Source organism: Platalea leucorodia, assembly GCF_965183815.1.
Source record: "Platalea leucorodia genome assembly, chromosome: 7".
Taxonomy (NCBI): Eukaryota; Metazoa; Chordata; class Aves; order Pelecaniformes; family Threskiornithidae; genus Platalea; species Platalea leucorodia.
In genome coordinates, this window is record NC_138829.1 from 34,666,519 (window position 1) to 34,683,749 (window position 17,231).

Consider the following 17,231-nt stretch of genomic DNA (forward strand, 5'->3'; position numbering starts at 1 on the left):
AGGATCAAATATGTTTCAGTCTAACCTAAAAATGATACTGAATGCTAATGAACTAATGTATTGTTAATAGATTCTTCCCTTTTTTCTTAAGAAATTTAATTTAATAATCCATGTATTTATACACTGGTATATAAAAAGCTCTTCGCCTTCCCCTTTCTAAAAATATTTAAAGAACTGTGAAAAAAATAGTTCTTACTAAAGAGGACAGCAGCTCTGCTATATCACTTGATGTAATGCTAAGGAACAATGACATTTTACAGTCTCTATTTTCAAGTAATGATCAGCATAATATGCTGGACACGCAAAGCATCTAACAGAGGAAGATCCTCTTATCTTTAGTCACTGACTTCGTATCAGCTGCTGCCAAGTGCCTATCTGGTACCGGCTAAGAAAATGAAGCTGGAGTGCTAAGTCCACCTCTTAGTCACCCCAACGTAAACTTACTGCCATGCAGTTGACTTTTGTGGAGTTATCATCTCAGCTACATGCTGGTGTAAGAGAAGGACAACTGGAGTGCCGGTCATGTAGCTCCAGTGCTCGCACACTGGAAGAGAAGCAATGAGAATATATAGATGTAGAACACAGGCAAAGGTTTGATACTCTTTTTTGAAGGTTTAATTTTATAGCCTTTGTCTGAAAATAAGATTTCTCTGCAGTGCCTTACTGCCTTAAGCAAAGTCCAAAAGGCTTTCTCTCCTATACTGATCTTATATCACGCCATGAGTAAAATACCAGTTGCAAGGAAATCGATAGGAGCTTCACCTATGTGTCTGAGCCTGTTTTAATGGAAGCAGAGGTAAAACTCCTGTTGATTTTCTGGAGAAGACTGAAGCCCTGGGGAATACTGGTAGTTCTTTAATAAGAGCTGCCTACCAGATGTAAAGCACGAGGATGCCCCCTATTGCCTCAGAAAGCAGGATGGCACATCCTACATCATCTCCATTATTCACTTGGGTAAAACGTGCAACCTGAATACCCCTCTGAATAATTCTTCCCCGGTGCAACAAAAGGGTTAAAATCTAGCCACAAATAAAGTCTTCATGAGTTGGCCTGAAGTCAGTAAATTCAACATAGAATTGAAAGGAATCAAGTCTTTAAAACAGTACTGGAGCTAATGTTCTGATTGCACCTCCATCCAAAAGATCTGAAGTTATAATCAGTTTATTATAACCAGGCCTAAATATACCAAACAAAAGAACTGATGTGATCAGAGCAACTGACATCTCCCAAGAGCCACCTGCTGTTACCAGAAAGTACCTAAAAATAAGTGAGAAAAAAGCACAATATTTTGAAAAGAAACCTTTATTGTTCATACAAAGCTGACTCTGTCACATATCATGAGGCATCATTAACAAGCTAAATATGACTTAAATCAAACAATATTGCTTAATGAAAGTATCCAACACAGTTATGACCAATTCCTTTCTTTGTTCTTTCCTGGATGGAATGTGTGTTTTGATATCAACTCGTCTCTTCTAAACCGCTAGCTTAGCCAGCATGTTATATGAATAACTTCCTTGCCAGGTAAATCCACCACAGGTACTAAGATCAGAGCTGGGGTCTTCTTGCCCAAATATTTTTCCAGGTATTCTTGCAGTCCTAAAATAGAAACAAAACAATTAATGAATTCTCTTTGTCTCATTTTCTATTGTGTCCTATTTCTTAAAAATGATTTCTATATACATTTTTGAAAATTATTGTGGAGTAGCAATTAAAAAACGGACGTGAAATGCAACTCTTGAGTCTTCACTTTATATAGAAGGAAGAATCATCATCTCCCACCTCCTCGTCAACTAATTTGAGATTAACTTTACACATTGCCTAAGGCCATAATTCAGCAAAACAGTTAAAAGCATGTTTCTCAACCTTGAGTGAGTGAGTGGTCTGTTGATTACAGAGCTGAAACTAAGTGCAGGTAGTAAAAATAACTAAAGGCCAGCTGAAATTCAGTTCTTTGTAATTTTTTATATTTGGATGATCAGCACGTAGTTGTCTATAAATGAAATTCTGCTCTCAAGTCCCACTGTGGTGCATCAATCTACTAAAAGTTAAAGAAGTGGGCCATTTTTAAAAACGTTATGAACATGATTTCCATTTGAAATCAATGGAAGCATGCTGCGTTGAAGATATGATGGAGGAAGACCAGGGATAGCAATATATGTGACTGTGTATCTAGGATTATAGAGAGATTCAAACTGATAAAAATATAGAATCTAGCTATAAAGAGCTGTAAAGGGACTGGTATGTGACAGAAGTTTGTAAATTTAAAGTCTGTTATGGGAACAGAATTGGTAATGGAGAACATCTAATTAGGAGAATACGGGCGAAAAGTAAAGAATGGAAAATTTAAACTCAGCATCAAGACATTTCTGGTCGTGTTGCAGCCTCAATGGACATGCTAGAAATCCAGCCACACAGAACCCTTAAAGACGACTACTGAAAACCCTCCAAATGACCCCACAAAAGGCAATTTCCTAATGGTAAGGTATGGCCTGCATGGGTTTCGGTTTCAGTAAGTTATTTCTGTCTGCAGCTTCTGTGATTATGGCAATTCTTTATAACACTAAGCAATCTTGGCTAGAGAGGGTGTAAAGAGGGCAGAACTTGAAGACTGTCAGAGCTTTTTTTTTTTGGCATCACTGCCTGTGAAACTGTGAATAGGCAGTTCAGTCAAAGTGTTACCGCATCCAGGATAAAACAGGAATTTTGCAATTGTGTTCACTGAAGCCAAAACTCTTCTCTCTTGTTACCTGGCAGCAGTAGCATAAATTAACGTAATAATGGCAATGCTACCTACAAAATATTGCAAAGACAGTACCAGTCTTCTGAAATTCTGCTGACTTCCTTTTGTAGTAACATCATTGACATTAGAGGTGAAAACAGACAAGGATGAGCCAAAGATCAACAGTCATCTCAAAGGTCAAAGGACTTCTTCCTGTTGTGTCTAAAAAGGGACTCAGTCTATGTATTGCAGATATTCAGCAGTGACCCGAGAATTAAGCATCAGCTAACATTTTCATTCTAAACTTTGACTGCAGAAAACTTTATAGCTATGCTGGCACAGAAGGCATTACGTGGAAGTGGGTAAAGGCAAGCCACCTCAGAAATCCAAATTCTACCCTATTAAAATTACATTTCCTTTTTTCCCTCGGTTGAAATTGTGAAAATACAATTTTAGTATTTAACTTTTTTCACAGGCTTAAGAGCTGTGAAACAGTGCTAAAAGCTACCATAGCAAAACCAGGTATTACTTTCAAAGGGAGAATTTGAAAGTGAGGCTATCTGGAAACATAACTCCATTCTTTTGGTTTTTTGAGGTGGCCAAAATAGCCATAAATATTTACATTTGACCATGCCCTAGTGGACCTGGTTGCCAGCCAGAAAGAGCCACCTTTCCAAAAGACCGCCGCCTTTTCTATTGCCAGTGCAAACTGCTGCAGCAAAGCCTACACGTATAATTGAAATGTGAATGAAAATCTGGGACATATGACTCTAAATGTTTTATTATACTTACAGATCAAATAGTTTGATATGAAAACAATCTACCTTAGATGTGCATCTTTATACATTTAAAAATTGTGGATGAAAGTCTGCTCATGCAAATTTCCCCTGAAAAGAGGAGACTGAGTCTTCTAAAGCAGTAAAATTCTCCTCTAAGGTCCCACAGAAGACAATGCACAATTAGTAAATCTGTGTCAGCCTATGTAATCATAGCTGACACGATCCAAAAATTGAAAGCTATATATTTTATCTGCTATAAGAAGTTACTCTAAGTCCTCCAATACTAATTGTGTATTTTTAATGATGTGAGGCTAATAAAGACACAATCTATATTTTTTTCACTCATGCAAATTATGCTTTTAGATAAATAAGAGCCTCAGTCATGAGTATGAGTGTTTTCTGAAGTATGTAACTCTTTGTTCAACGACAAAGATTTCAAAAATTTCTTTCCTTTATATCACTTATGGAAGTGTTTGCTCAGTTGCATGCCTTACTTATAAAAGTTGATCTTGAAAGTGAAAACAAGTAAAGGGCGGAGAGTTACAGTCAGTGTGTTTACTGGAGCTTTAACAGGAGCTATATGTGACTGATATCAGTCTTAAAGTTATTTAAGTATTCGCCGGACGCAGGCGAGCTTCATCCTGTAAGATGGGTCCCCGCTACTCCCAACTGGTCAGCAGAAGTTCAGGGCACAGGTTCCATATAAAGCTTCTTTCTGCACCGCTATGCGTTTTTCTATTGACCTCGGGACAGCTGAGGGATATGGACATAACCAAAACTTAAAATGAACAAAAATAATTCAAAGTCTTTCCCTCTCTCAACAAATACTGTGCCATTACAATCTATTTGTGCCATTCCTCTAAGGACAGGATACTGAGATCAATAGTTTGATGATCTCTCATGCTGACGTAGCAGCTCTTCCATATAACGTGGCACAATCTAATACTGTAAGCTTTTGTTTTCAAAGGTGCTTTTCACACTAAGTAGCTAGAACAATGTCCTGGGAGCCCCTAAAGGGCCATTCCAAATGATTAGGAAGACGATTTTTACATCTGTGCTGTCATTGGCTTCGGCAGGATTTAGGCAGTATGAGGTGAGGCCACAGAATCCACTTAGGTTGCCAAAATCAGGTCCCCATGATTGCTGCCATGCTCTTGCTTCACTGGGTATTTGCAGGGGAGGAGTAATCTGATAGCTTACATTGAAAAGGCAAATGGTAGCAAAAAGGAAGATCACATTTAGCCAGTACATAAAAAATCACTTTCATATTACAACTACTATCTTTCCTTCACTTTTTAACCAAAAGATATTGTTACATTGCTTAGAGCAGGTTTTTAAATCCCTGAGCTAATAAAGCTCCATTGCTTCAGCTGCGGAGATCTGACATGCAGCATGTACTTTGAAAAGATGCCTCACAGGGGATCAGGTTCCTAACAGTTGACTAAGAGTTCCAGTCCCAAAAGATGTGCCCCTGGTGTGCAGAACACTTAACCCTTCGACCAGTACCAACATGACTATTCACAAATTATTGATGTCCCTAAATCCCTGGCAGATTGCAGACAGTTCTTGTCTCCCTTGAAGCCAAAGCATATGGCCACTAATGAGATGGATTAAAAAATACATACACACATTCAAGGCTTTGCCACATGAATGTAAAGCCACAGAAATGGTAGAAGGTGATTGAACTGGACTGAACGCTGTTAAAGACATGATTAGCCTCTTGTTATGGATCATTTCCATTGATCTATATACAGTTTCACAGCATAGTTTAATTAAAGCTGTCTGGAACAAGCCTCTGCCTTAAATGATCAGGCAGAGCAATGAAAAGGTGAAACATGAGGAACTGGAGACCCCCCCTCCCTTTCTTAAACATCCAGCTGACTGTCTCTGTGCTATACAACCATAGCAAGGAAGGACAATGTGCTTTTAAAAATATTATCTGGTTTTACTGCCGTTTATGAGGCTTATGTGCCAGAGAAATCAGTTCAGGATTTTTCCCCCACTTTTACTTAAGATAATATAAAATGACATAGCGGAATATAAGATTTTAAAACAAACCCTGTACAATTGGCTTGCTTCGTTTTAGTTAATACCTTCCTGTCTGAAATAAGCCCAGTAAACAAAAATATACTGTTGGAATATAAAAGCGAGTCACGTTGCAAAATATGAGTTTGTGCTGATTTTTTGTTGCAGCTGTGAAGATTTTAAATGACAATAATATGGACATTCTGCATAGTCCAATACTTGGCTTTTCATATGGTACCTTATGGTTTGCTTTACCATTCTTGATGACATTATTTCACGTTGGTCATGTTGGTCATTTCCCTGTTAAGGGACCAGGTTTTCAAAATTGCTCTGCCCACAGCAAAAATGGAGGCAACATCTTGTAAATAATTGTGTTTCCATTTTGAAAACATATCAGCCAGATCTTCAAAAATACTAAGAGCCTGCCAGTTCCAGGGAAAACTGGCCAAAGATATGTTACTCAATGCTGTTATAAATTTCTTCCAAAATTATCAAATTTGAAGTAAGTCTTGATTTTTTTTTCCAAGTGGGAAACACTCATATGCACAAAAAGAGGGAAATCAACAATAACTAAACTTAGGAGGATGGAAATGGAACTTGCTTTAGAAGCCAACTACTCTGATTATTTATCTGGTTATTACACTAATTTCCTTTGGTCCTTCTGGTTTTGAGTGAGTTACAGTCTGACTTTGGCTACTTATTTATAATATCAGGATAGTGATGATTTGCATACTTATAATGATGATCAGGGTGTAATTGAGTTTTGTTAAGGTCTGGTAAAAAGGGGAGTTCCCTGGCACCTTTTGGCAGACCAGATTAGGTACAGCTCTAGAGATGATGTAAGCTCCTTCACGCAATACTGATGATGCACTTCAATCACTCTGGCCTGGGATATTTATCTGAATACGAGTTAAGCAGCTGCTTTGAATTGCAGGGGAAGTCTGTTGCCATGATATATGAGACAAATGACCAGTATGAATTTGGATAAGGCTGTGAAACTGCTTTAAAGCTGTGATTACCTAAGCCAGTCTTTGAAACTATGACAATAAAAGAATTTGTGTTCTTTGCTACATAACTTTCAAAATCTAATCTGTGTTGTGGAGATTTCTTAAGCTGTGTCTAGATTTCTCCCCCTTCTTTCAAAGTCAACAATTGATGAATGAGCTTTCCTGTTGCATGGTAAATACATAATCACATTTGTTTAAAAAAAAATTTACAAGTATCTGGCATAATTTAGACTTCAAAAAACCCCGAAATTTACCATTTCAAACCTATTTGTAATGTATACATATCCCAAAATTTAAAAAAAAAATTAGAAATTACAGAGGGAGTTGCAGTTGCATTTGGAACTCAGGTCTCTACAAATATATGCCTGGTCAGATGCCATGACAGCCACTCAGATCTGCACAAGTCTGTATTTGCAAATAATTCTTTCATAAAAATGTATCTTCAAGGATACGTCACATTTCATTTCAGTTTGTCTTGCATTTATGGACCCATCTATACTGAAGGGCTTCTTGCTATTCGCATCAAACTAGTTTAGTTTTAACAATGAAAATGTCTTTTTCAAGTAATCACATAACAGATGAAAATACAGCCTGCACTGGAAGCACGAAAGCCAATGTTAGCCATCCTCTTTCAGCTTGTCCCAAAGAACCATTTCAGATGATTGCAACCTCTTCTGTGAAGGATATGTTTATTAGGATCCAGACTGATAGGACTCTGCCATTTTGTTCATAAAATACTGTGAATTGTAAGCACAGATACATACAAAACAGGGTAACGCTTCACCCAGCAGACCATTCACCAAATGAAATCATGGAATCATACAACAGTTTGGGTTAGAGGGGACCTTTAAAGGTCGTCTACTCCAACCCCCCCAACCCCCTGACCGCAACGAGCAGGGACATCTCCAACTCAATCAGGTTGCTCAGAGCTCCGTCCAACCTGACCTTGAATGTTTCCAGGGATGGGGCATCTACTACCTCTCTGGGTAACGTGTTCCAGTGTTTCACCACCCATATTGTAAACAATTTCTTCCTTATATCCAGTCTGAATCTACCCTCTTTTAGTTTAAAACCATTACCCCTTGTCCTATTGCTACAGGCCCTACTAAAAAGTCTGTCCCCATCTTTCTTATAAGCCCCCTTTAAGTACTGAAAGGCTGCAATAAGGTCTCCCCAGAGCCCTCTCTTCTCCAGGCTGAACAACCCCAGCTCTCTCAGCCTTTCCTCATAGCAGAGGTGTTCCAGCCCCCTGATCATTTTTGTGGCCCTCCTCTGGACCCGCTCCAACAGGTCCGTGTCTTTCTTGTACTGAGATAAATCTCCGCTGTAAAGGGAAGACTACAGTTTTATTATATTTTACTGCTAGTCCTGTTTGTGCAGTGGACTTCGTGTCCCTTTGGAATCTATCCCAAACCCGAAAAAACAGTTCTAGCAATGTTTTTATGCAGGCTATGGTGAAAACATAATGAAAGTCACTGTAGGCTTGGATGGGTACCGCAGGGGTCTGAGCAACATTTTCTACAGATGAGCAGAGGAAGAGGAAAATGAGCTGTGCTTCCCTGAGTGCCTTACTGATAACTCCTGCTCTCAGAATCAGTGAGGAGAAGTTGCGAGTGTGCAAGGTAGCAGCCATGGACCCTACTGTTCATGGGAGATACAAGAAAAATGAGTGATTGGCTTATCTTAATCTACACTAGTTAGTCAGCGAGGATGCCTGCGCTCTGCACCACCAGCAGCAAGAGGAGAGGGACGACTGGCCTCAAATGACCAGCTCTGAAGGAATCCAGAAGTTGCCTCTTCCCCTCCCAGCCTCACCTCCCAACCTCTCTGCTGTTCCCCTGCTTCGATGGGAGGGTGTGGGAAGGAAAGAGGGCTCACTCAGAATCAGGGAGGGCATTAACATTTACAGTAACCTCACTTTTCTAGAGCTGAGTCACTTGGCTGAGTAACTATGGAAGTTTTTTTAGACTGTAGCTAATACATTTTTTTAGCATCTGAAAGAAAATTAGTAGACAAAACAGTTATTTTTAGTGCTGGTTTGATTGTGGGCCTGTCAGCCTTGGCAATGCATCTCTTTTATCAAGCTGCCACGATAGCTTGTTTTGTTTTCAGAGCAAAGTTTGATTAAAGACCAATTTCAGAAAAGTTACTCGCTGTGGGCGTTAATTAGAGCTTTCTGGACTCTGCAGGGTTTAGCTTATGATCCGTTTCACTTACTAAACCCTGTAATTCAAGTTACATGAAGATGGGAATGAACCAACCCCTTTCTATTCTTCTTAAGGCTTCTGTTTAACTCAGTCATGAAAGAACCTCTCTCCTTTCCTTCCCTAATATGGAATTCTAATTTCTGGCCTTTCCTAAACAAAATTAAAAATAATACTTCACATCTATTTTTTGAAAAATTTTTTGAAAAAGAGTTTTCAAACTAATGAACTGAGACACATCCTTGGAGCTTCAGAATGGGGTAGGTAAACTTTAGGAAGCCTTCTAAATAATGTTTTCAGTGGTGCCCACGAATACTGTACATCTTAGGAAAAACAGGTAAACATCTATTTCACTTCCTCTGCTTTTTTCTGGGAGTGGAGTATTGTCCTTCTGTAAGAGAAGGTCCCTGGCATTCTCCTCCTCCCCTCTTACTAGCAGACAAGAAAAGCCTTTTGCCTTTCTGCAAGTAAAAGGCCAGCTACTAGCTCAAAGAATCTTAAAAAGGTGGTTGATGAAAAAAGACTTAGTAGTACTTGCAGGTAATAAGTAGCACATTGAAGCGGAATTTATAACATGACATAGTTAAAATTAGAAACTATGTAATAAAATGAATGAAATGAAAATGCCATTGGGGTACTATGCAAATACAAGCAGACAAAAAAAACAGCCCCAACCAAAACCTGGCTCAGCTACATTGGATATTTGAAACTAGGCTAGACCAAACAAGACACCACGTACTAAAGAGAACAAACCTGTAAAGGAGAAGATGACCTAAAATGGTCCATCTCTCTTTTCCAGCAGGCAGCCTGCACAGAACTGAGGCTGAATGAGGCACGATATCTAAGCAGAATTCACGGATACTACCATCTTAAAACATCCTCTCCCAAGTATACATTCTCTCCTGAACTTCTGCCCAGATTTTGAAACCTAAACCTCAGCTTAGTTGGAAAGCTGGTATGAACTCTTCCTAAAGCTGTACAGTGTAACAGACACACCAGGAATGCTGAGGAGGTAAGCAAATCAGGCAGTCACAATCATCGGATGAGGTTTTATACTGATATTTATAACAATTACAATTTCAATCCCAAAAGCCATCCCTGAGACAATTATACAGCTAACTCTCTCTGGATATACAGAAGTTACCTTCCAAAGTACACACAGTACCAGTCAAATTAGGTATGTTACCAAGCACATCAACGACAAGTTGCAGAAAGAAATGTGACTCTTTTAAAGACAAACAAACATTGCCGAGCTCTTCTGCACATTAGTTATGGCTGTTTCTCAGTAGAAAGAATTAAGATTTAGCTTCCATAATAATTCTTTCGAGCTGCCAGCTATAGCTTAGAAAATAGCAGAGCATGAAAACTCATCGCTTTGTGTTTTCCAGTGTTCTGTTTTTAGCCATGTCCTACATACAGGTTCAGAATCGGCCTATACAAGGTTATAAATGTGCACTTTTGTTTAAAATGTCATTAACCTTCTGCACTAAATAAAGAAACACTTAAGCATGCCCTTCCAGTACTCACAGTGAGGTCTAAATATAATTTCAAAGAGAACGGAGGACTGAACTTTCCGAGTACAATCAGTCAGGGAAGAACTTGTGCTTTTTCTAAAACCATGACAGAGTGCAAAGCTCACGAGCCTGTTTTCTGTGTGTGCTATCTTTCAACCCCGTAACGACCCAGTCTCTTTAAGGGGTGGATGGTTATTGAACTTGTATGCCAGCTGTGCTGAAAATCTCTGGGGAGGATGGGCTGTAATGACACCGAGCAGGGATGAGGTATGAAGGGAGACAGATTATTACAAACACATGAAACAGTAAGGACCCATTTTTTAAGAGACATCTAAGAATGCACTTCACAGCATGTACAAGCACTTGTTTGCTCATGTAGTCCTCTGAATGTGTGCCTAGGCAGACAGATAAAACTGCAGGATTCACTAGAAGCTCACATGCACGTTTTTTGCTGTATGCAAAATTAGATAAACGTGCACTTTCTTGGGTTTTTTTTCCAGATTATTGAAAACTTGGTGTGAAAATGATCAACTGCAACAGCACCTGTGCAGTAATTATGAAACTCGCTTTCTCACCTTTAGGTCACATTACAGCTACTGACTCTTGGCCCATAGTCCAAGAGCACGAGATGGCGCAGATTTGCAAGCTGTAGGACAGTTGGTCGCTGTGCCTTCCAGGTAGGGTTGGGGACACTGGTGGGGCACTGTGTGTGGGAAGCTCGGCTGTGCCTGCTGGTAATGCAAGAACTTTTATCTCCAGGGTCTGTCAATCTGGCACCTTTCACAAGTGTTAAATTCACTTAAGTATATTTTTTAAGAAGCTGTCATGAGACATACTGAAGCAAATATGTCCTTCAGTGGTTACGCATGGACTTGGTTGTAACAATGTTTGTTAAGTGCTTTGACATCCCCAAATGATATGTTTGGTACAGCTTCCACATTTGTTCGTTTATTCAAGTCTGCTAAATAGTCTCTAAAACCAATGGGTTTAAGAAATATCTGGTTGGACATAGTGCATCCAAAAGGCATGACCATGAAGAGATGTTTATATAACTTATGGACACCACATACATCTGCTGGTGGGAGAATTTAGTCTACAAATAATAGAAAAGGTTTCTAAAAGACTTTGTGGTAAGCATCTTTAGACTGGGTATGGAGAAGATCATATGGTCCTTGCTTTCTGTCGAGTTAAGCTGTGATCGTTTAAAATAATACTGATGGAATAATCGTTTTCAGTTTCTAGGCCAGATTCTCAACTGCAGTGAACTGTAGCTATGCTAATTTACACCTGCCTAGGAGCTTGCACAGTAGATTACATATTTATATATAGTACCATGTGCAAACTAATGAGGTTATTTCTAGATGTTTACCATTGTAAAGAGCCCTGAAACTTTAAATCAATCTGCTGCACTAATGTAAACAACTTATCGTAACAAAACCAGATAAAAGTGCACCAAACATGTTAAATACATTATTAGGTCGATGAAGATCATTCATATTGATCCAGGTCTGGCTTCACAGCACAGTTTAATCAAAGCTGCCTGGAAGAGGTAACAAAGAGTGGCCATGGCATTCACTGCCTTTCGTCCTGAGGTCACCAATTTAATTCTAGAGTGACTCTACAAATGACCAAAATTTCATTACTGCTGCATCTGATAACTTACGCGAAATTAGCTGGAGCAGGCTAAGAAGTAGTATTCAGAGGTAGAACAAAACCCAGCTTCCTTTTTAATGGGGAAATCATGCTGCCAGAGGTTGCTGATGATCCACCCAGCAGTTTGTGGGCTCTCAATAGCCACGCAACTACCTCCCCTTGATCTGGCAGATTTACATTAATTGGATTTTTATCCTGTATGGCAGCGACCCAAGATATCAGTACCCTCTTATTCCCTACAGTCAAGGAACAAAAGGAGAGAGATGAAAATCTTTTGTTCCTCTTCATGGCCTCCAAGGATGACAAATAAATCTCACTGCTAGGGCTTCCTGTGCAATGTGAGCTCATAGTTTGTTACAGATTTGGGAACAGGAGACTGGGAGAGTCATTCAACTGTGTCAACCGACAGCAAAATGAAAGAAAAAGGGTCTGAAACTTGGCCACACAGTGATGTGAGCTGCAAGTCATTTTTGCTCTAACTTGAAGTTATTAACAGCATAATTTATAAAAGCCTTCAGCAAGACTTATGTGTCATTTTATCAGGCACTGAATAAACACTAAATAACAGACAAGGTCTAGCACAAAGAGCTTACCATCAATACAAAAAAATAGAGCGCTAAAAAAGGAATGTAGGACAGGTAGGAAACTGAGTCATAGAAAACTGTGCCAAAATTACATGATTTGTTAAGGTAATTTGTGGAAAAGCCAACAACTGACCCCAAATTCTGACCCACCGTACACCTCTTCTTCCTCTTGAGAGCACACCACAGCAAGCACGCTTACAAACAACAATACAGTGGCCAAGAACTGAATCATCCTTTTGCTTGGACTGCTTTTGGATCTCTAGCTGTTAAAATCACAGTCCCAGAGGAGCACTGCTGCCCGTGTTCCACCTGCTCTGGTGTCAAACACCACCACTGCCCAGAGGCCTCTGCCATTCTTCTACCATCAACAGCTGGGGTGGTTTACAGGTTATTTGAAAGTTGCCTGTGGGCTTTATGCCAAAATAGTCTATCATACCTGTCAAGGGGCTATACAGCTGACTGTCTTATGATAGCTTAATAAACATTACTATATATTTTATACCACAGTGTATCACAAAAGGCTGCAATAAAGTTAAATTATCACACAAATATATATATATATTTAAAAAAAAAGAAGAATGTTTCATCACCAAAATACATGGTGCTAAACATCTGTTTTTAAAACACTTTTGGAGAAGGCCTTTTGGAATTATACAAACTGCACTGCCTCCTGTAACTCTTGTACACTTTGTGATTTATAGCCACACGGGTGACAGGTACAGTACACAGCATAGCCCAGCAGCGAATGGAAAAGCTGCCCGGCTCTGGCCCGTTGCTTAGGGGTTCCATGTTCCCCCCGGTGGGCCAGTACCCACAGGTGACCAGTCAGTCACCAGCACTGACAGTTCCTCTGCTTGAACACTGGCTCCTTCGACAGGAATTTCTAGTTCTGGAGCCTTAAGCCACATCTTCACCAAAAACTACGTTAGCTCAAAGAGATACTGGATTAATGAAATTGCAAATGCTCGGAAGGAAAATGGATGTGATGCTTTAACCACTTTTAAGAAACATGAAGTGCAAGTGATGGAAGGGTGACCTTTATCTTTCCCACAAACAGAAGGCCAACCTATCAGGCACAGCACAACATGCTTTTGATTTATCCTCGTGCCTCCTTCTGCTTTAAAGATGTGATCTGCGGTATGAGATCTGGTTTTAACAATGTTGCAGTACTGCTAGAGGGAAATAAATTGTTCAAGAAGAGATGTCAGTTTTAAAGTAAAGCAAAGATGCCCACACAGCCCTCTCTTTGGTCAACACTGATACTTCATGCCATGGGCCTTAACTTGTCAGGGTGTATCATACCCGCTGTATTGCAAAACGTGGTAGTGAGAAGGACAGGCTACAGAAAGCCATCAACATTTGTTCACAGAGAACCACTCTTTCTTTCCTGGAACATCATCACTGGAGTGGTCTTCCCAGTATTTTCTACACTACATTAGCTGAATGAGTAGGCATTGTTTTTTTTTAAAAGGCTTCTCTTTCGAGGTAGTTTTTCAATTACACCATTGTTAGGAGGATTCATTAGAATCAGGCCATCACCTCTTTTTCTCTTTTTGCAGAAAGCACATGTGGGTAGAAAGGAGGGCAACAAAATATGCTCAGCCTAGCTGAATTTTTGCCAAATCACTTTGCAGGGCAAAGAAAACTCATCTACAACCTGCCACAAGAACACTTAGGGTCATTAAAGCCCTAAAAAATCCAGTAAGACATAAAGGTGAAACATGAAAATGCTAAAGGGCTGTTGTTGTTATTTTTATTATTAATAATAATCATCATCATCAGCAGCAGCAGCTAACCAGTTTCATTTTTGACTTACCAAGAGCAAAGAGACAGAAGAAAGGAAAACTGGATCTTATAATGTCTAGTCAGAACTTCATGCTACATGTATTTGTGTCCTCTTGCAAATGTTTCTGTTTGTAATTTTAGTACCTAGTTAAAGTACACGTAGCACTACCAAATGCTACTAACATCAATACAGGCAGATTCAAAGTGACTGGCACCTCTCTTTTTGGTAAAGGCTAGCACAAAAGAATAAAGTAATAATCTACTTGCTTAAAATATAAAAGTTGGTTATTTATTCCTCCAAAATTCTAGCTTTCTCTCAGGGGAAATCTGGAAGGTTTAAATTCATTGATCCTTCTCTTTGCCACTATTTCTTTGACCTTTTAGATATTTTTTGTTTGCTGTCACATTTTTGCTGATTTGTTTTTAAATTATAAGTCCGATTTTAGCTTCATTTTTCTTAAACCACTTGCCACAATCCTTTAGTAAAATCTACTCGCAGTTTCATTCTTAAGGCCAACCAAAGATTTACAATATGCTAAACTGGGCAAAAATTCTGTAGTAATCAGCACAATATATTTTATACTCCATCATAATCATTTTTTCTGGCTCCATATCGATATAACTTTTTCTGCTTTTTACAATGGTTTACAACTTAAATAATTTAATACAACAGTTGTTATATTTTTATTGCCAGCTTATAAAACTTGTACCATAAGTCTCTTCCATGCAATATATTAAACAAAGAAATGACAGAGAAGAAGGGGAACTGATGATTACTAAAACTGTAATTCAGTCTCCAAGTTCTGAACGTGTCATAAAGCACTTCTGGCTCACTTGCGTACAGCACACCTTGTCAGCGTTCCTGAGATGAACCACCTCTTCATATTCCGTTCTCCTTACCTGTTATTTTAATGTTGATATAGGAAAAACAACGACGATTTCACATTTCAGGCAATGCATTGATGAAGTGGTGGTCGAGGGGAAAGGACCCAGCATAAAGTACGAAGGGGCAGGAATGCCATTGCCAGCTCTGCCACCGCGTTGCTGGAAGTCCTTGGGCAACTTTGTTTGGCTTCAATAGCGCATACAGAGCTATGCTTTATTTAATTTTGCAAGAGCTCCCAGTGCTGTAAAGACAGGTGTCTCCTTAAGTCTCAGGCAGGACCTTTGTGTCTGATTTTTATGTTTCTGAGCAACTGCAGTTCCTGATGCTTCATAAAATCAATCTCTGAATTTCATACTTCCATTTTTTAGAGTAGAAAAAATACTTTCCTGCCTTTGTGAAATGCTTTCAGATCTCCTGATGAATAATTGTTACTGCCTTAGTATATCTGAGAGCTTATGTAAAAGGTGCTGTTTCAATGCACCCCTCAATAAGACTCTTTTTTTAAACTATGTTTTACATTACAGACCCGCTTTACATACTTTTACAGACACAGTTTTGTCCACATCTACAAAGTAGGTCACTGTATATCCACAAGAACATACAAGTCTGGTATTCTAAAACTCTTTTGCTGATAAGATACATAAAAATAATAAATATTGATCTAAATTTATGTCATAAGTAAATTTTACTGACATGGAAATGCTACATTTATTTCTATTTCTGGAGGAATTATTCATATCTTTGAAATTTCGGATAAAAACTTCAATTAGCTTTGGTACAGATTCTTCATCACTTAGTTCAGTAAACCATTTCCACACAAAATCAATCATAGAAACCCTTTTCCTCTATGCTGAGACTTTCAATACAAAAGAAGGCATCACATATACCTTAGAGAGGTAAAACATTTTCGTTTCTAAGGACAGACTTGATAAAAAACTCCAGAAGATATTTCTGATGGCTTGGCCAAAAAAAATACATAATTAATTCCTGCAAATCACTTCACTGCATAATCTTAATGCTGCTAATACAAAGGCTCTTTACCTTGATGATTAAGATTTCTTAGTAGAAATCAGCTTGTGACTCCTAAGAGATCAACATAGCCAGCTGAGAAATAAACTTACAAACTTTTCTATTTGTCCAAAAATTCGGTAAGAGTGCAGATACGTGAAAATTAGTTTCTGAATTCTGTTGCTATGGTTTCAGCCCTTGCCTACACGGATCACTCCTTTTGTAGGGTGAAGGACCACAGATACCTGCATGCTTTCCGAGATCTTTGTTTTTAATCCGATACTTGAATCATGCAATGCCAAAATGAATAATGGAAATAATAAAACCAGCATTGGACTCCTAGATTAAGCAGATTTTTTCCCCAAAATATAAAACAAAAAATAAAACTTGGAAGACAGGTATGCTTATGGACTTGAGAAACTCCAAAAAAAGTACCTAGAGGATAGCAACTCAATTTATTTTGACAGCTATCTTTCTCCTCCTCATTGAATATCTTAGGTATGATATTTACCTTCGTATGTTTGTAACTATAAAGATAATTAGATCAAGCCAGCTGTATTATACGATGGATTTTAAGAAATACATTAAGGTCCTCCACTCCAGAGATGGTTGCATGCTTGATCAGTTGAATAATGTTTGATAACGAATCAAAAATGTGCTGCATGTGGTTTTCTGATTCTTGTTTATTGCCTATCAAACCTGAAATCTAACAGTCAGAATATTGTTTCCAATAGAATGAGACAAACTGTGGATGGAGATCCACGAGGCAGCAAGGAGGCAAGGGTTGTTGAAGTGTTAGAAACCACGGAAGCACCTTTGACATGGTTTCCCACAGCATCCTCCTGGAGAAACTGCCTGCTCATGGCTTGGATGGGCGTACTCTTTGCTGTGTGAAAAACTGGCTGGATGGCCAGGCCCAAAGAGTTGTGGTGAATGGAGTTAAATCCAGTTAGTGGCCGGTCACAAGTGGTGTTCCCCAGGGCTCAGTATTGAGGCCAGTTCTGTTTAATATCTTTATCGATGATCTGGATGAGGGGATCCAGTGCACCCTCAGTAAGTTTGCA

The 17,231-nt window shown here is 39.0% G+C and overlaps 1 protein-coding gene across 2 annotated transcripts in view; it reads right to left on the reverse strand.

The window, feature by feature from the left end:
- Window positions 1-1,413: 1,413 nt before the first annotated feature.
- The window catches only part of DPH6 (diphthamine biosynthesis 6), a 213,984-nt gene continuing 198,166 nt past the window's right edge, over window positions 1,414-17,231 (reverse strand). For both annotated transcript variants that reach the window (XM_082318710.1, XM_082318709.1), the window contains one exon: window positions 1,414-1,599. In XM_082318710.1, the coding sequence (XP_082174836.1) occupies window positions 1,484-1,599 (116 nt within the window). In that variant the 3' untranslated portion in view covers window positions 1,414-1,483. The remainder of the gene's footprint in view (window positions 1,600-17,231) is intronic.